The sequence below is a fragment of the Suillus subalutaceus genome (assembly GCF_016647625.1).
Source record: "Suillus subalutaceus strain FC151 chromosome Unknown DFJ58scaffold_190, whole genome shotgun sequence".
Lineage (NCBI taxonomy): Eukaryota > Fungi > Basidiomycota > Agaricomycetes > Boletales > Suillaceae > Suillus > Suillus subalutaceus.
Window position 1 is genome coordinate 1 of NW_024540439.1, and position 15,926 is coordinate 15,926.

General features: G+C 48.7%; 8 protein-coding genes across 8 annotated transcripts; 4 read left to right on the forward strand and 4 right to left on the reverse strand.

Annotated features, from left to right (window-relative positions):
* Positions 1–95: 95 nt before the first annotated feature.
* DFJ58DRAFT_817985 (uncharacterized protein) lies at positions 96–1,007 on the forward strand (the record flags this gene model as incomplete). The annotated part of the gene is made up of 4 exons (XM_041391820.1): positions 96–336; positions 504–632; positions 688–904; positions 956–1,007. Coding segments are annotated over 3 exons (370 nt in total), but the record flags the coding sequence as incomplete, so codon positions are not given.
* Positions 1,008–1,138: 131 nt separating this feature from the next.
* Positions 1,139–2,359, reverse strand: DFJ58DRAFT_817986 (beta-lactamase-like protein). The gene is made up of 3 exons (XM_041391821.1): positions 1,889–2,359; positions 1,601–1,833; positions 1,139–1,547 (listed from the first exon to the last, which is right to left on the reverse strand). Exons 1-3 carry the CDS (start codon positions 2,254–2,256, stop codon positions 1,231–1,233), a joined length of 918 nt encoding a protein of 305 aa, XP_041237137.1. The 5' UTR covers positions 2,257–2,359; the 3' UTR covers positions 1,139–1,230.
* Positions 2,360–2,401: 42 nt separating this feature from the next.
* Positions 2,402–2,931, reverse strand: DFJ58DRAFT_817995 (uncharacterized protein). Its single transcript, XM_041391822.1, has 2 exons — positions 2,847–2,931; positions 2,402–2,794 (listed from the first exon to the last, which is right to left on the reverse strand). The coding sequence occupies exons 1-2, from the start codon at positions 2,872–2,874 to the stop codon at positions 2,520–2,522; spliced, it is 303 nt and encodes a 100-aa protein (XP_041237138.1). The 5' UTR covers positions 2,875–2,931; the 3' UTR covers positions 2,402–2,519.
* Positions 2,932–3,023: 92 nt separating this feature from the next.
* Positions 3,024–4,710, forward strand: DFJ58DRAFT_818000 (actin depolymerizing protein). The gene is made up of 7 exons (XM_041391823.1): positions 3,024–3,079; positions 3,134–3,347; positions 3,401–3,579; positions 3,626–3,955; positions 4,007–4,100; positions 4,160–4,213; positions 4,270–4,710. The coding sequence occupies exons 2-7, from the start codon at positions 3,242–3,244 to the stop codon at positions 4,566–4,568; spliced, it is 1,062 nt and encodes a 353-aa protein (XP_041237139.1). The 5' UTR covers positions 3,024–3,079; positions 3,134–3,241; the 3' UTR covers positions 4,569–4,710.
* On the forward strand, positions 4,704–7,447 carry DFJ58DRAFT_690775 (3-oxoacid CoA-transferase). The gene is made up of 11 exons (XM_041383380.1): positions 4,704–5,080; positions 5,144–5,167; positions 5,225–5,314; positions 5,367–5,421; positions 5,476–5,802; positions 5,865–5,925; positions 5,977–6,344; positions 6,395–6,453; positions 6,511–6,569; positions 6,631–6,694; positions 6,764–7,447. Exons 1-11 carry the CDS (start codon positions 4,894–4,896, stop codon positions 7,051–7,053), a joined length of 1,584 nt encoding a protein of 527 aa, XP_041237140.1. The 5' UTR covers positions 4,704–4,893; the 3' UTR covers positions 7,054–7,447.
* Positions 7,432–9,609, reverse strand: DFJ58DRAFT_818005 (kinase-like domain-containing protein). Its single transcript, XM_041391824.1, has 9 exons — positions 9,460–9,609; positions 9,281–9,404; positions 9,167–9,223; positions 8,906–9,100; positions 8,816–8,846; positions 8,722–8,759; positions 8,444–8,668; positions 8,176–8,392; positions 7,432–8,119 (listed from the first exon to the last, which is right to left on the reverse strand). Exons 1-9 carry the CDS (start codon positions 9,474–9,476, stop codon positions 7,896–7,898), a joined length of 1,128 nt encoding a protein of 375 aa, XP_041237141.1. The 5' UTR covers positions 9,477–9,609; the 3' UTR covers positions 7,432–7,895.
* A 1,713-nt stretch (positions 9,610–11,322) lies between these two features.
* On the reverse strand, positions 11,323–13,466 carry DFJ58DRAFT_818012 (uncharacterized protein). Its single transcript, XM_041391825.1, has 8 exons — positions 13,273–13,466; positions 13,084–13,191; positions 12,934–13,029; positions 11,944–12,881; positions 11,818–11,891; positions 11,591–11,764; positions 11,483–11,536; positions 11,323–11,431 (listed from the first exon to the last, which is right to left on the reverse strand). Exons 2-8 carry the CDS (start codon positions 13,156–13,158, stop codon positions 11,412–11,414), a joined length of 1,431 nt encoding a protein of 476 aa, XP_041237142.1. The 5' UTR covers positions 13,159–13,191; positions 13,273–13,466; the 3' UTR covers positions 11,323–11,411.
* Positions 13,467–13,536: 70 nt separating this feature from the next.
* Positions 13,537–15,497, forward strand: DFJ58DRAFT_818016 (acyl-CoA N-acyltransferase). Its single transcript, XM_041391826.1, has 11 exons — positions 13,537–13,661; positions 13,710–13,786; positions 13,846–13,896; positions 13,958–14,075; positions 14,127–14,287; positions 14,339–14,460; positions 14,510–14,617; positions 14,672–14,715; positions 14,769–15,094; positions 15,143–15,259; positions 15,314–15,497. The coding sequence occupies exons 1-11, from the start codon at positions 13,607–13,609 to the stop codon at positions 15,416–15,418; spliced, it is 1,284 nt and encodes a 427-aa protein (XP_041237143.1). The 5' UTR covers positions 13,537–13,606; the 3' UTR covers positions 15,419–15,497.
* The last annotated feature ends 429 nt before the right edge of the window (positions 15,498–15,926 follow it).

Genomic DNA, 15,926 nt, shown 5'->3' on the forward strand with positions numbered 1-15,926 from the left:
GGGTAGGACGAAGCGAGCATCGCCACAATTGTAATTTCCATAATGAGATCATCAAAATATCATACAGATTCCCGAACGAAAGCATTGGAAAGCGGATCGTGATTGCTAGGCTACTATGGACTACGAAACAAAAGACAAACTACAGCAGCTGTCACTTTTTCTCTCTAACCTCCCAAAAACCATTCCCTACGCAGACGCCGCACAGACTCCACTACCGCTTCTTCTTGGATGATGAAAAAATCGAAGACATGGGACCAATCGGAGCGCTGAATCGCGAGCTCGAATGTGTCATGGGTCAACGTCATAATGGTCCTATTTTGTTCAAGGAGCGTGGGCCCGGTGGAGTAGGGGACCCCGGGGGTAGGAGCCGAGTGGCAGCCGAGCAGCACCGTAGTTTAGCGAGCCATTCAGTGTCCTTCGGGCTTTGTCGTAGCGTAGTGCTCTTCACCACTTCTTGCCTTGCTCGCGACACGCAGGCACACAGTCGCGGATACACCGCTCCACCGGGCTCGAGGCTGTAGTGGATGTACTCGAATCCCACCTAATCGAACACCACAATTCCCCAGAGACCATACTCCTCGTCAAATGGGTTGATGATCTCACAACAGCGGCAAAAGCTGCATTCGCATCCGCTGGTATCATGGTGAGCTAATTTTTACAGCATACTATTTATGACTGCAGACTCACCACAACGCACTTGCCAACTTGTGCGGCGGCTGCGAAACCTGCAGCAAAGGTCACTGCAAAATCAAATGGTAAAAAAAACTATTCAAGGGTTAGCAAACAAGCTTCGCAGTCTGTTTCTGCGCCCATCAAGAAGACTGCGGTCAAAAGCTCGTCCAGGTCTCTACCTGCTCCTTCTGATTGGAACCTGTGGGAGTGATTCACCCAAATTCACGTACAACTGTTCAAATTCACGGTAAATTAGCGTTAATTGACAGCCTTGTAAATTTACCGTAATTTACGCTGGTGAATCTGAGGGCCTCTGGGCGCATTGTGAATTTACCCTGTGAATGTCGGAAGATTCGAAATTCGCCGTACACTAGTGAGTTGTCTTCGCGTTCTTGATCACGTGTCCTTCGGAATCGTACGTCCAGGATGTAAGTATAGCTGTAAATTAGTAATCTTCTAGGCTCACAATATCGTTCCGCACAACTTCGTATGAAGTGATGGAAGAAGCCTTGCGCGCTCCTTGAAAAGGACAGTTGCAAGTAAATTGATCACTGATATTCATGCAGCTAATGGCGGTATGGTACCAGGCAAGAAGGCCGCAGACCCTTTGTTCTCCTCATACCACTTCGAATCGTGAGCAATCAATACCTGCACTCTCGGAATTCCCAACAGCGACCGGATCCTTGCGATATTCTCCACCGCTTTATCCTTATCTCCATGCATGCACCAGACGCGACCTGATGAATCAATACTATGTGCGACCTCTTTCTCGCCCGTAATCAATCTGTAGTCGTGAGCGGAATCTCCTCCAAGGAGAATCCACGCGCCATCTGAGGAGGTGCGCGCGAGTATGTTGATGTGTCCTCCTATGTGCCCTATAATGCTGACTTGTTAGGTTATATGTTGTAAAGATTTCCATACCACAAACCTGGCGCATCAATCACATACATGCTGCCATCGCCGAAAAAATCCAATGCAAGCGGAAACGGTCCAATGGGGACACTGAAGTCGGATAGAGGAAGAAACTTAGTGCGTTCATGCGGAAGAGCGGTCGAAGAGAAGAGGGAGTTTGGGTCTATAGGATATCCTGAAGTCAGGAGCTCCCTGCACCCTTCTCCCACAACAAATGTAGCTCTGGTGAATGGCTCGTGGTCCCCGATGCTAATAAAGAACAGTTGAATTTTTTTTGGATCTGTCAGCTCTCCAAAACACTCACTGATCCCAGTGCAAGTGGCTAATGATGACAGTTTCAATCTGATGAGGGTAAACGCCTCCCTTAACCAGTGACTCCGCGACTGTCTGGTTCACAACAGGGTCGAACTTCATGGCCTTGATGCGTTCCTGGGAGAGAGGAGTGTATCCTTCGAGGTCGCGCCGTATACCTAAGTCGAAGACAGCCCATGACTTGGTCTTGGAGTGTTGTAGTGAGAAGGCAAGAGATGGACACGAGATAGACTCTCCCTGTGAGTTGCCGTCCACAACCAAATCGCAGAGGATGCGAATATTTCCTCCCTCGAGTGCCGACACATGCATGAAAGGTTGGTCTACACTGGGCGGAGGAAGCATCAGCCCAGTCGATGCCATTGTCCTGGCTTGATCGATGACGGGAAGCGGAGTGGCAAAATGCTCACACCCATTTATATACCCTCTCGGAATATAGGGATATCGACTTCAAGTACCCAATTCCCGCCGTATCTTCAGTTGCACGCAGTTACAACGAATGACCTTTGTAATCTCAACAAAGTTACCGCGGAGGGAGTGCAATTTCGTTCGGTAGAATAATGTTTACCATCTAATTAAGTGGCGGCTGACAAAATCGGCTGTGCTATGTCACATTTCTCTGACGATCATGTTTTGCTGGCACAACTCCAGGGTAGAAAGCTATCTCGACGTATCCTCAGATCGAAAACAACTTGATGACATTGACCACCCTTTGAGCGGCAGAGCAAGAATGCAGGTGAGGGATTTCGAATAGCATCCGTTGGGGATGACCCATCGACGACGATCTGTAGGGGCACACGTAAACTTTCCGCCTCGAGGGCGGAGACAAAGTTCATATAAGCTTGATCTGCTGCTGGAGAGGGGAGAGACATGGTCGTTAACTTGATAAACACCCTGTGCACTGGCAGCAGATGAACTATTAGTAAGGATCGATGTACATAGATGAGACTCACGAGGATTTACTTCCGTGTTATGGTTCATCGATATCTATCCCCTTCACGGGTCTCCGCCGTTCCATGTCGTCAGCGCTGCACAGCCATATGACAGGGTGGACACGAACGGAAATGCGTGCTTAATAAGCACGAATAAGTTACCGCCGGTTCGGTGTCAATGGTGTTCATCCCGATTCCCAGCAGTTGCAAGTTTAGTGAGAGCAATCACCAAGTAGTTTTTATAGATCAGTGCGGTGCTTGACAATGAGATCCTCCTTGACGTGACGAGTCTGACGACTTGACCGCAGCAAGCCTTGCCTCGAGCAATACAAACACCAAACGGGTTATAAGGACCGCCAATTCAAACGACTCGATTCAGTCAAAGATTCGGTTCAATTTACAACCACCCCAACGCGATGGCCGCTACCTCTGGAATTGGTGTCTCCCCCAACCTAACAAAAGCATTCTCCAATGCTGTCGAGACAAAGAATGTTCGATTCATCAAAGTCATCATTCAGGACGGTCTGTACTAGTTTACCTGTCTGCATCATTGGTGATCTCATACCATTAGACAGAGTCTCTCGTTTCTGTAGCCTCTTTGCCAGTCGCCGATTCCTTAAACGAGGATCTGGTACAACTTCAAGAATATCTTGAAGACAAGGAACCATGTTATATCCTGGCCCGTCTCGACGACCCTCCTTCAGAATGGCTTGCGATTAGCTATGTGCCAGATTTTGCCAACGTCCGGGATAAGGTAGGTATTGTTGTTGATATTGTTGAACTCAATCTGATCAGCTCAGACACTGTATGCTTCAACACGGAGTTCTTTGACTAAGTCACTGGGCTCGACTGTTTTCACGGACAGTATATTTGCCACCTGCAAAGCGGACGTGACATCTGAAGCCTATGAGGCTCACAAGAGGCACCAGGCTGCACCCAAACCTCTGAGCGCGCGGGAGCAAGAGATGGAAAATATCAAGGCGGCCGAACGAGAAGCTGGAAACAGTTATGAAGGCAGCAATGCAAGAAAGAACCACATTGGTCAACGTGTAGGCCTGTCTTGGTCTTCGAATGCTGAGGATGTTGTGAAGGAGCTTGGCTCGCGAAATGACAGTCGGGTCGTCATATTGGTCCGTCTCCTTATTGATTACATCCAGCGAGGTATTCACCCATCGTTTCAGAAAATCGAGCCATCAACCGAGTCGCTTGAGCTGGACTCTTTTGCAGATGTAACAGTGGATAATTTGAGCTCGATGATACCAAGTGACGAACCATGTACGCGCTCCTTGCACTGCGATCGTACTTCATGTGCTACGCTCACGTTCTTTTATTAGCATATGTATTCTATGCATGGACAAACCCGTATTCTCAGGCAGGCGGAGATATCGGTTTGTGTCATTTCTCCCGCTGCATCGCACGTAATACGTCTAACTGGCATCCCTAGTCTTCATATACTCTTGCCCTACGGGGTCACCTGTTCGATACAGGATGCTCTATTCATCAGCGGCAGTGTCAACTTATCTCGCGGCGAAGGATTTCTTGGCGGAAACTGGGTCAATATTCCCGCTTGCAACAAAGAGGTTTGAAACGTCGGACCCAGCGGAACTCGATGAGGCCTTCCTCAAGGCTGGTCTCAACCATGATGGACCCGCAGGTACTATTGTCAATAATAATGGTGCTCGGCAGGATGACCCTGCAAAACCCTCATTCGCGAAACCGAAAGGCCCTGTGAGGAGACGATGAGAGCGAAAGAAAGATTGTAAACCGTAACCGTTCCAAATGTGCAGTAGTGATGACAACTTAGATACAAACTTGTATAAGTAACTGGATATAATTGTAGGTGTGGTTGAGGGAACGCGACACTAAAATTTGTTTATTCCTGGCCCATCTACACTTATACATCCGTCCTGGAACAGAATCATACCGCCGGAGCTTCGTCGGGATGCGGGGTTCGGTACTCCGAATACGCTCGTGCTCATTGAAACGCTGTGGGCATGTGACCAACCAAACACACTTATAACATTATCCATGATCCGGGGAAAGAACACCAGAGACTTGTACCGCATCCATGTTGGCTACGTGCGTTTCGAGAGCGACGCTCGTCTCAGTTTTCAAACCTCGTGCAACCGTCTTCCTCAGAGCAAGATGGTACAGTACTCCTACGGAACTTCCACTACCCAATAAGTCGAAGGTGTGGAAGTCTGTCGACGAAGCAGTTAAGGATGTGAAGTCAGGAGATGTCCTTTTGTGTGGTGGTGAGTATCGTCGCATTCCATTTCTTATACCAGATGTGTGATGTTCTGGCATGCAATACCCAGGTTTTGGTTTGGCTGGTGTGCCGGGTGAGTCTCGACAGAGAGTGGATATTGAGCGGTGTAACTAAGCTAGGATACAACAAGACACGCTGCTTTCCGCCTTGGTCAAGCGCAAGGACGTTACAAAGCTAACGGGAGTTTCCAATAATGCTGGCGCAGGCGACTCCGGACTTGGTTTGTTTATCCACAACTGTCCGTGATCCGTGAACCTCACAAATATCCATAGGAAAGTTGTTCAACAGCAAGCAGATAGATAAGGTCGTCGCTTCATACCCTGGAGGGTGAGTGACTCATCTCGTCGGGGCCGGCGCGAGATAGACTGTCTGTCCGTTCAGAAACAAGGCCTTCGAGGCTCTATATCTCAAGGGCGAGGTGTCTTTGGAGCTATGTCCCCAAGGTACACTCGTCGAGCGTCTCCGTGCCCATGCCGCTGGTATCCCAGCTTTCTTCACCCCTACGGGAGCATCAACAGCAGTAGAGGAAGGTGCTATCCCAACACGATACAACGAAGGAGGGTTTGTCAATGGAGTCAAGATACCAGGTATTAAGAAAGAATCACGGGAATTCGGAGGTCGCAAGTATATCATGGAACCGGCCATTGCTGGTGATGTCGCTTTCGTTCACGCATGGAAAGTCGATGAGGTTGGGAACTGTATTTTCCGGTGAGGAAACAGGATGTCGTTTTCGTTGCCCACCTGGGTGCTGAGCATGATGGTTCATGTAGGTACGCTCAGCAGAACTTTAGTGCAGTCATGGCGAAGAACGCAAAACTTACGATAGTGGAGGTGAGTCGGGGTGTTGTGGTAGCTTTCCAGAAGTTGATGCGTTCCTTTCAGGCAGACGAAATTGTGCCTACTGGGTCTCTTTCACCAAGTGCCATCCATATTCCCGGCATTTACGTTGATCGAATTGTTCAGTCCACCGAGCCAAAACGGATAGAGTATATCACGCTCGCGCCAAGCCCATCATCATCTGCTGAACCGTCCACTCTGACACCTGAGCAAGAACACGCCCAGAAAATGCGCCATCGTACTGCAAAGCGGGCTGCCAAAGAACTCAAAGATGGATACTACGTAAATCTCGGTATTGGCATGCCCACTCTTGTTCCCGGATACCTCGCGCCCGATGTGAGCGTTTGGCTGCAAAGCGAGAATGGCATCCTCGGTATGGGGCCATACCCTAGTACGAAAGAGGAGGTGGATCCGTGAGTAGTGCTGCCAGGAAGTGTTCCTCATACTAAGCCTCTCTTTGTAGGGATCTCATCAATGCGGGCAAGGAGACTGTGACCTTGCTCCCCGGTGCCTCGATCTTCGGTATGTTTTCAAATGGTTGTTGCATGATCCAGCTTCACTTGCTGACTCTACTGCTAGACTCGAGTGAATCATTCGCTATGATTCGCGGCGGTCACATCGATGTTTCCATTCTTGGCGTGAGCATTTTCACACACTTGTTTCCTGTATAATCTCACAATATCCTGGCTTATCTTATAGGCTATGCAGGTGTCACAGGCAGGTGACATTGCTAACTTTATGATTCCCGGAAAATTGGTTAAAGGTACGTGATCTGGATGTGTTTTCGCCATTCCGTCTTCCGGTGCATTCTCACTGTCGATCACATTGCTAGGCATCGGAGGAGCTATGGACTTAGTGTCTAATCCTGACAAGACGAAGGTTATAGTGGTGATGGAGCACTGTGCGAAAGACGGCACTCCGAAGATCTTAAAGAAATGCTCTCTTCCGCTTACGGGTGCCCGTACTGTCAGTCAAATCATCACGGAGTTGGCCGTTTTCGACGTCGACAGAAAGAATGGCCACCTCGAGCTTGTTGAGCTCCAGGAGGGCGTAACACTTGAAGAAGTCAAGGCGAAGACCGGGTGCGATTTCAAGGTACGGAGAGATCTGAGCAAGCTGTGATTTGCTTTCAGATTTCGCGGACCCTATTGTGGGGAAATGTTAACAACATCGTTTCCCTGTGCATTAAATGTATTATTATTATACCATCCGGACAGTCTCGAACCAACCGTCCTGATTCAAGGCGCCTCCTATGGTGCAGTGTCTCCTTGTCCCATTTACAACTTACAAGAATGTTTTACGCAAGCTCTGGGATGGCGTAAGTAGTGGGCTCCATACTCCAAGTCCTTGGGAACGCTTCTCGTGGCTCACATATATGATGGTCCTATCATTGAGTTCACCTCTTTGCGCAGCAGGACCCTACGAGCCGAAGAGCCATAATTTCACTCGTCTTTACATCTCGTCTTGCGCCCCAACTTTGGCGGCAGACTTCTCGACATGCGCACGTTCAACATTTTGTAGCCATCGGTCAAGCGAACCCAGAAGGAAAGAACATTGGTGTGTCACTACCGAGTTAGATATTGTGGCTCAGCCTGTCGGGCCTTCCTGCCATTTACATCGCACGCGGACAGCGGTGCAACAGTCTAGGGAGTATCCGATACATTAAGACAAAAATAGTGGCTTCACCTGTTGGGTGTCATAAATACGGGTCATCCAAGGACTCAAACTTCAAACTCGCGCGCCAATATATATGTATGATTAGTTTTGGGAGTCCACACCTCCTTGATCTTCATCAGAGCATCGTGACCCCGATACATCCATCTGTCCCGTCCGCTCTATCTGCTCCGTTTGCCCCGTCCGCCCTGCATGTTTCCTACCATCTCTATCCAAGTTTCCCGGCGCCTTTTCGAAGGTTCTGAGCCTAGTGCGATTGCGCGTTATGCTATAGCTGTAAGTCATGCCGCCTATGTGATTTTGATGAGAAGCACCAAGAATTGCTCTACTGACAACTTACTGGGTGTTGGACCACGGGTGGAGAAACCAGTGTAGAGCGGTAGACTCTCAGGGAATGATTCCTCCTCAACCGAGTACGATTCTTCATTCGAGTCATAAGAATTACCATGCGGGGAAGTTTCAGGGGAGTTGTCTTGCGTATCATCGGGGGGGTCGTCAGGCGGTCTAGAAGAACCTTGAAGCTCGAATAAGTGAATGGTTGGCAAAGCACCACGAACTATGCAAGATTACCTGGGGAGTAAAACCTATGCATGACAAAGTTAAGCACGTCTTCCGCTGAAGGTCGAGGTTCGGGTCCGAATTGCAGACATTTTTGGATGAACTCCCAATCCAAGTCTATTATGGCAGGATGACCATCGGGGCGTTGCGGTCCACGGCCTTGTGACATTGCAACGATGATGAGTGTTTCCCCCGAGATCTCAGACCAAGGCCGTCGACCCGAGAGAATCTGGTTAGTCAACCCTTGGACGATTATCTTGGGATCGAATCAATAACTCACTTGAAGCATTATACAACCAAAGGAGTAGATATCAGCTTTTTCCAAAGGCACCGGCAGCTCACGGGAATTATCTAGTAGAACGAGTTCTGGTGCTGCATAGCGGATTGCACCCGGACGGACGGATGATATAGCCAAATGCGACTGGCCGAGAAGGGGTCGGACAATGGTGGAAAGACCGAAATCAATCAGCCTTGCATGGCCTCTCTTGTCAATCAGTATATTTGCCTGCAGGTTCATTAGTTCTTAAGAATAAACTACCTCAGCAAAGCCGAATTTACCCCTGTTATATCCCCGTGCATGACCGACTCGGAATGCACTGCACCAAAGATAGGCTAGTATTCGAACATCCTGAGAAACGAAATGGAAACTCACAGTAACGAAGTCCAGCACTGACATCCTCTAGCTTTCAATTTTGACTGAGTCTCGCAAGGGTGAAAGGAGGAGAATGAGAACTTCGCTCACCATACGCGAACGGTCCAGGACTGTTAGATCGTCGTGGTTAGATGTTAGGTAGGCAGTCAACGTGCCGTTTGGCATCCACGGAGACACCAAACAGCGCAACTCTGGCATTCGTCCAAATCCTGTCGCTATACCCCACAACGGTACAATGTTGTTATGGCGTAGAATCTTCAAAATGCCAATTTCTCGGCTAATATTCTGGATGATTCAAATAGCCTGAGTACGGGTGTTTTTGGATGTATTGATCACAGTACCATCGCTCACCCTGTTGATCGTCTCTAAATCATCCCTCCCTGAAAACCTGAAGGCCTTGATCGCAACCTGAGCGATGGATGAGGGTCAGCCACTTCCATGGTGTATCCAACACTGACTACTAACGAGGGCTGAAATACCATCTGCATTGTAATTGCATTTCCAAACATCGCCAAATGCACCTCCGGTAACGTGGTCCACAGTTGTTCGAGTAATCAAGGGTGTTAAGTCATCTGGCAAGTCCTCTACCCTGCAGCACGGTCAAGAAGTTCAGTAAAGCGACACCGAACACAATGCGCTCATACCTCGGATCGTCCTCCATGCCTTCTCAATATTCAGTCTCGCCCTCGTAAGCGAGTCAAAGTGACGGTCACGAATAGCCAAAGAATGTGAATTATATTCAGTTGATAGTCCTATCGTTACAGGACTGGAAAGCCGAGACCAACCGAGACCGGTACGTCCCACGCTGGATGGGCGTCTGTATAAGTGGCCGCGCCAGCATGTATTCCAGTAAGTGATACCTCTCTAAAGGTCGTGACACCCAGTGTTGTTCAAGGCTACTACGGTCGTTCATTGACGTCCTACTACTCTACGCTGAGTCAGCCAGGGATAGTACACGTGCTGAGTTGACTTGGACTTACTCACAACGAAATTCTGATGTGGCACACAACGTGAATACAGCAGCGCACTAACTCGAGTGGTGTTGCTGCTTCTGAATCCGAACTGCAAAAGATGCGCAGTCAGCTTCATGCGGCCTGGCGAACACTACTTGATCATCATGGTCTTGCTCCCGCAACATGGATGCCAGCTGATATTGGCCGCGCCTTCGTGCCCTTGAATTCGTTCGTCTCACAATGTGTCAAGCATTTGTGCTACTTCCGGCTTTGCGACAGACATTGGAAAATAGATACCTTTTCTAGTCGACACTATCCTCAATGGACATCCCGCCCCAAAGACGACAACCGGGCTGGCATTGTGGAGCGAGAGAAAACTGACGCGAACATGAAGCTCGGACCAGCTATTCAAGACTGTCAACTGCAAGCTCATCAAAGTGGCCCCAGTGACCCAGTCACTGTTGCAATCTCTCCTCAAGCACGTCCCTCGAAGAAGAAAGAAGTCTCATCTTTGTCACTATCTTCCACCGTGTAGTACCATCTCCATAATCACTGTCACTCCGCCAATAATTACACTTCGTTCCCAACAAACATGAATCAGACCGCATTTCCTAGGTCAAGCACTACACTATCTGTCCCCTGTGCTCTCACACCGCCCGTCTCTGGCCCATCAGATGTTCATGCAGATATGGGGGGTGAGATGGTGGAACCGCACACAATTGCTTAAATTTGTACCCGAGTCTGTAGTATTACACGCCTCGTAACGCACATGTCCTGTCATGCTCGTTAGTTTTGCCATTGCAATCAATCTAAGCCTTATAATACAGCTTGATACAGGCTTGCTATGCTGAGCTTAATTCGATACAGGTTGATATACAGAGATCGGTTGAAAAATACAGGTCCATACAGGCTCACATGTACTACTAGTATGCACTACTAGTATGCATCTGTATATGCCTGTAGTAGGATCTGAATCATCTCTCTGTCATCTGCCCTCGTAAGCATACTGAATAAAGAACTGCAACTGAATTCCAGGGCCTTCTCTCGATATGCAAGCTTCAGCCATGTATCATACGAAAATCGAGGTCACTCATGATCGGGCGATCTATAGTTCGACCGGTCCTCCTAGTACGCCTGCGAGGCACGTCTCAAGCTAGTATATACTAGTAGAACCACTTTTCCTACGTCGACCCTTTTGCGCCCCAGTGCATCGGGGTTTGGTTCTGGCTGGTTGCGCCTGATGACTACTGTGTAGTTATCATTGTCTCCAAAGATCTGATAAATATTTCCGATGCCACCTTCTCATTGGAGCGATAATTGTAAGTGCAATGAATTGAGGTATGTACCGGTCATTAGATTATGGCGAACGCCTTTTTTCATCGCCGTAACGTTTTGACCTTACCAATACTTGTAATCCGCCGCTCGCATACTCTGAAAAATGTAGATTTTTTCGAGAGAATACAATGGCAGGACTTATCAGTCCATATTTCGGAGTTGTGAAGGTGGGTTGACGAGATGAAGATCATCCGACTTGTTTCCTCCTCATCGGTAAGCTTCCGCTGTTGAAAATCGTAAATTTTATATTCTACAAGTACACATGACTTTATGTTGCGTGATTCCCGAACCCCACTAGCATGGCTGGCTTAACGAAGTGTAACCAGTTCTGCGTGCACCCGTCAGCACGTCAAATCCAAGTAAAGTGGAGCTTACTTACCTTCAGCAGACGTTGGATGAATAGCAACCGTATCATCTAGGTCCTGTTTCCGGGCTTAACAGACGCATCAGTTATCAACTGAAACATAAGACAATAGAAAGTACTCACCTCCCATCTTGACAGCCACTGCAAAGCCTTGCAATACCTCGTCGCTTCCTTGTCCAATAATATGTACGCCAACTACACGTTCTTCTTCGCCAACAACGATGAGCTTGTACACCGTAGGCTCCTTGTGCTCTTCCTCAATTTGAGAGAAGTAAAGCGAACGGAACGACGATTTGTCTATGCTGCAATGAATATTTTTGTGCCTTCGAACAGAAAGAATGCAGACACACAGATCTTGACAGCAGAGCCATACTTCTGGCGAGCTTCGGGCTCCGTTAGGCCTACTGTCCCGATGGTGGGGTGACTATATATGCGCTTTGAACGAGCACTTCTGACAAAAGGAGCGGTATGCTCACGAAAAAACGACCGTTGGTATGTCCTCATACGACAACTTGTCGTTCTTGAATTTCTCAGGCCCAAACAGCCTGTTTGACAGTCGCCGACCTGCCGCAATAGCGACAGGCGTCAAGAGTGCCTTACCCTGGATATCACCGACCGCGAAGATATTGTCCAGCTGAGGCTTGCTCTGTACAAACAAGGCCTTCTGAAATTCATCGACAACTACATCGCCCCTCTTGTTGAGCTGGATGCCCAGCTCTTCGAGACCCAGACCCTCGGTGTTTGCGTGTCGTCCAATAGCCCACAGCACGCAATCCACCTTGAGTTGTGTGCCATCGTTGAGGTGCACAGTCAATTCACTACCCTTCTGGCCTTCGACCTTGATGACCGATGCATTCTTGTGGATGTTAATTCCAGTGTGCTCCATCCAAGGTGTAAGTGTATCCTGGAGGATGGGATCAAAGGTGCGGAGGACGCGTTCGCGCCTAATGAGGATATGTGTCTCACTACCTAGCGTATTGAGTACACCGGCGAGCTCAACAGCGATGTATCCTGCGCCGACAACAGCCACGCGCTTCGGCTGGTCCTCAAGGTCAAAGAAGCCATCCGAATCGATTCCAAGACTCGCCCCAGGGATCTCATCGTCACTTGGTACAGTAGGGCGACCTCCAGTAGCAACGGTGATGTAGTCACCTGCAATGACATATGGCTCGCCACCATCGGACGGCGTGATCTGAACCTCGTTGGGCGAGACTAGACGGGCTGTGCCACCATAATAGTCCACCTTTTCTTTTTCGAGGTTCTTCTCATATATGCCATTCAGCCGGCGGATGTAGGCATCACGCTGCGGTTTGAAGGATGCCCAGTTGAACTGGGGCGGTGGGACATTTTCGAAATGGTACCCTTTGCTTGCATGGCGGAGACGGTCTGCGAGGTCGGCCGCATGCCACATGATCTGTACCACCCATAGTCAGGGGGTAAGAAATGAGAAGCAGGGAATGACACACTTTTTTGGGAACGCAGCCAACATTCACGCAAGTACCACCGAGGTACGGCGATGATTCAATGAGGGCAACTTTCTTTCCATAAGATGCAGCGCGACGCTGGGGTGGGGGTGGTCAGTATCTCTACACGATCACTTTGTTGAAATGACACACCGATGATGCGACTCCTCCACTTCCACCACCTATGCAGATGTAGTCGTATTTGCCTTGCAGTTTAAGTGGTGCCATATTAGTGCTGGTATTCGAGAATGATCTTGATATCTGTGGTGGAGGAACAAGATCAGATCAGATATTCAAGTGACCTAAGGCTATCATAGCCTATCATGGGAGTCCCAGCATTACCTGAAATAGCCGCTGCGATGCCTGTGGGTGCACTAAGGATTGGGATGTTGCGATTTTCGCAACGAATAGCGCGCCTTGAAATAAAGGGGCCACCTTAAGGAATTGGACGAGCAACTGCTCGTCTGCACTCTAATTTTATAGGCCCTGCTCAGTTGCTGCTCAGTCATCCTACTGCGTCAATGCTGCGTCATCGAAAGTTGCGGGTCACGTGTTGAGTGACAAAGACGGATACACAACGCGTCACGGGTTACATTTGCCAACGATCGCTAACTTGAAGTAGGCGGTTATTAGGCCCTAGCGAGTTAGAACCTACAGGCTTCGATCTGTTGAAAAAATGACAACGATAGACTGGACAGCAGATGCAAATGAGGCTCTCACTCTTTCGCTAGGTGGGTCACTATGCGCCAACTCGAGCATAACTAACGCGCTTCGTGCAGTCCGAGCAGAAGAGGATAAACAGGTGCTTGGAGGCGAGGAAACTTATGAAGAATTTCATCCGACATTTACTTACCCTGTACGTTTTTATTTTTTCTTATTACGCATTCTCCCGTGATACGCTGTCATGCTGTCCAGATCTACGGAGAGGATGAAAGGATTTATGGTTACCAAGACTTGGTAATTGACGTGCGTTATACCTCATTCGTGAGTCGACACCGGCGCTGAACATCCAACCGGTGGCCTGCAGCTTCGATTTGCCTCCGGTTCACTGGCACAATACCTATCTGTCCGCTACGCCCAAAAGCTAGATGCGTCTACGACCGTGGACAATGTGGAAGGCATATTAAAAGAGTTCATACCCCCTGGTACGTTCCACTTCTCATACCTGCTACTCTGTGACTAACTTTGGACCTCAGACTACGATACAGACGAAGCAACATTTCTCACACGCGTCCAAGAAGATGCAGTTTCTTTCAAGCCTATAGGCAACGTCATACATACTTATACTCGACCCGCGCCAAGCACGTCAGGATCCAGTTCTGCCACTCGGGAAGTAGTCGAGTACGAGGTGTATCATGTGAGTGTTATGAGCACTTTCTGCTATCAAATTTTACTGAGGCGTGTGCAGGCGACATGGAACGATCCGGGATTCAGAGAATATCATAGGCGAATGCAGATTTTCATTCTGTTATACATTGAAGCAGGCTCCTACATCAGTGAAGACGACGACGCTTGGGAATTTTTTGTGTTGTCAGTTCCTCACTCGTATCTATCAGACTATTTAACCGCGCGCAAACAGGTATGAAAAACGCAAGCGGCAAAATGGCACGAAGACATACCATTTCATTGGGTATTCATCAGTGTACAAATTCTACTGCTTTCCCGAAAAACACCGTCTTCGTCTTAGGTGCGTGCTTCCTTTGCGAAGTGGGCCTACATAATCAATACATGGTTTGCACAGTCAATTTGTAATTGTACCACCGTACCAACACCAAGGCCATGGATGTAAGTACTAATGCTCTTACCCTCCACCTCTATTCATACTCAAATTTTTGAAGCCGAGCTGTACAAAACAATCTACAACTACTCCCTCCTCACCCCCCTCATATCTGAGTTGACAGTGGAAGATCCCGCCGAGGCATTTGAGGATCTACGAGATCGAAATGACCTCAGGATGCTCCTCGCCAATGAGAATTTCATGAAAGAAGGCTTTGGCAACGAAACTGTTTCGCACGGTGGAGGAAAGGTACGAAAACGGAACACTCGCGCTCGAGCAAACCCGATGGGTGCCTCATCCGGTATGGTGAAAGGCACCGGGAAAATGGGTCCCCCGATAGATAAAGCTTGGTCTGAGACGTTTCGGACACAACTCAAGGTGGCGGGGGTAAGTCCTGAATTTAGTTACTCTAATCATTATTCTGAGTTTTCCTAGCGTCAATGGCAGCGGCTTATGGAAATGCTAATCTTGATGCATCTCAACCCCACCGACATTCAGGGCGCAAGAGCATATCGACTGCAGGTCAAGGAGCGGTTATACCGTTTCAACTTCGTAGGTCCGCCACCAGCTTCACCTCGCCTTTAATTGATGTCCTCTCAACGACAGGAAATATTGGCCCAATTAGAGAAGGAGGAACGATTGGAGAAACTGGAGGAGACATTCCAAAGCCTACGAGAAGATTATTTGAGAATATTGGAGATGATCAAGTAGCGCGATTAACACACACTAGTTGTTGTTCTCACTATTGCTATTTGACAGCACTTATAATATTCCTGCCACCTGTTTGAAGCAAGTTTCAACTACTGGTCGACCAAACGAGGTTTGTATGAGCAATGGCACGCGGCTCGATGGTGGCACACTACCCACGGACAATAACCTCCCTCGCAACTGAGAACAACAGTTCAACGATACTCACACCGACTTCGTTTGGCGTCGCCAGAATACAATTCACAACTGCAGCCGCTTAACGATAGCTAGATCGATGGCTTCTTTCGGCAAGTCGAGCAGCGCCGCGCCTGAAAGGCTACCACCTGCCCGCGACAAGATCATCAACTGCCAGCGCCGCCAGAATGCAGTCAACTTCCGGTTTGTTTGATGTTCCTACTACGGTCAATTTCTGCAGCATGGGAAGCTGAGATCCATCGAATATCTTGATAAACACAAGCCAGTTATCCGAGGACAGGGGGAGAGTGATTGCTCCGAGGGAAGAATCAAGCAC

Coding starts and splice junctions, on each gene's coding strand:
- DFJ58DRAFT_818000 (XM_041391823.1), top strand. CDS start 3,242: ATGGCCGCTACCTCTGGAATTGGTGTCTCCCCCAACCTAACAAAAGCA. Junction 3,956..4,006: donor ACAGTCGGGTCGTCATATTG/GTCCGTCTCCTT, acceptor CCATCGTTTCAG/AAAATCGAGCCATCAACCGA. Junction 4,101..4,159: donor GATACCAAGTGACGAACCAT/GTACGCGCTCCT, acceptor TTCTTTTATTAG/CATATGTATTCTATGCATGG.
- DFJ58DRAFT_817995 (XM_041391822.1), bottom strand. CDS start 2,874: ATGAACCATAACACGGAAGTAAATCCTC. Junction 2,795..2,846: donor TAACACGGAAGTAAATCCTC/GTGAGTCTCATC, acceptor ATCTGCTGCCAG/TGCACAGGGTGTTTATCAAG.
- DFJ58DRAFT_818012 (XM_041391825.1), bottom strand. CDS start 13,158: ATGGCACCACTTAAACTGCAAGGCAAATACGACTACATCTGCATAGGT. Junction 12,882..12,933: donor TTGGCTGCGTTCCCAAAAAA/GTGTGTCATTCC, acceptor TGGGTGGTACAG/ATCATGTGGCATGCGGCCGA. Junction 11,765..11,817: donor TGGCTCTGCTGTCAAGATCT/GTGTGTCTGCAT, acceptor ATTGCAGCATAG/ACAAATCGTCGTTCCGTTCG.
- DFJ58DRAFT_817986 (XM_041391821.1), bottom strand. CDS start 2,256: ATGGCATCGACTGGGCTGATGCTTCCTCCGCCCAGTGTAGACCAACCT. Junction 1,834..1,888: donor AGCCACTTGCACTGGGATCA/GTGAGTGTTTTG, acceptor GTTCTTTATTAG/CATCGGGGACCACGAGCCAT. Junction 1,548..1,600: donor GTATGTGATTGATGCGCCAG/GTTTGTGGTATG, acceptor TCAGCATTATAG/GGCACATAGGAGGACACATC.
- DFJ58DRAFT_818005 (XM_041391824.1), bottom strand. Junction 9,101..9,166: donor ATTTAGAGACGATCAACAGG/GTGAGCGATGGT, acceptor TGAATCATCCAG/AATATTAGCCGAGAAATTGG. Junction 8,760..8,815: donor CAGTGCTGGACTTCGTTACT/GTGAGTTTCCAT, acceptor TCTTTGGTGCAG/TGCATTCCGAGTCGGTCATG.
- DFJ58DRAFT_690775 (XM_041383380.1), top strand. CDS start 4,894: ATGTTGGCTACGTGCGTTTCGAGAGCGACGCTCGTCTCAGTTTTCAAA. Junction 5,315..5,366: donor CGCAGGCGACTCCGGACTTG/GTTTGTTTATCC, acceptor AAATATCCATAG/GAAAGTTGTTCAACAGCAAG. Junction 6,695..6,763: donor TCCCGGAAAATTGGTTAAAG/GTACGTGATCTG, acceptor TCACATTGCTAG/GCATCGGAGGAGCTATGGAC.
- DFJ58DRAFT_818016 (XM_041391826.1), top strand. CDS start 13,607: ATGACAACGATAGACTGGACAGCAGATGCAAATGAGGCTCTCACTCTT. Junction 13,787..13,845: donor ATCCGACATTTACTTACCCT/GTACGTTTTTAT, acceptor CATGCTGTCCAG/ATCTACGGAGAGGATGAAAG. Junction 14,461..14,509: donor GCTTGGGAATTTTTTGTGTT/GTCAGTTCCTCA, acceptor GCGCGCAAACAG/GTATGAAAAACGCAAGCGGC.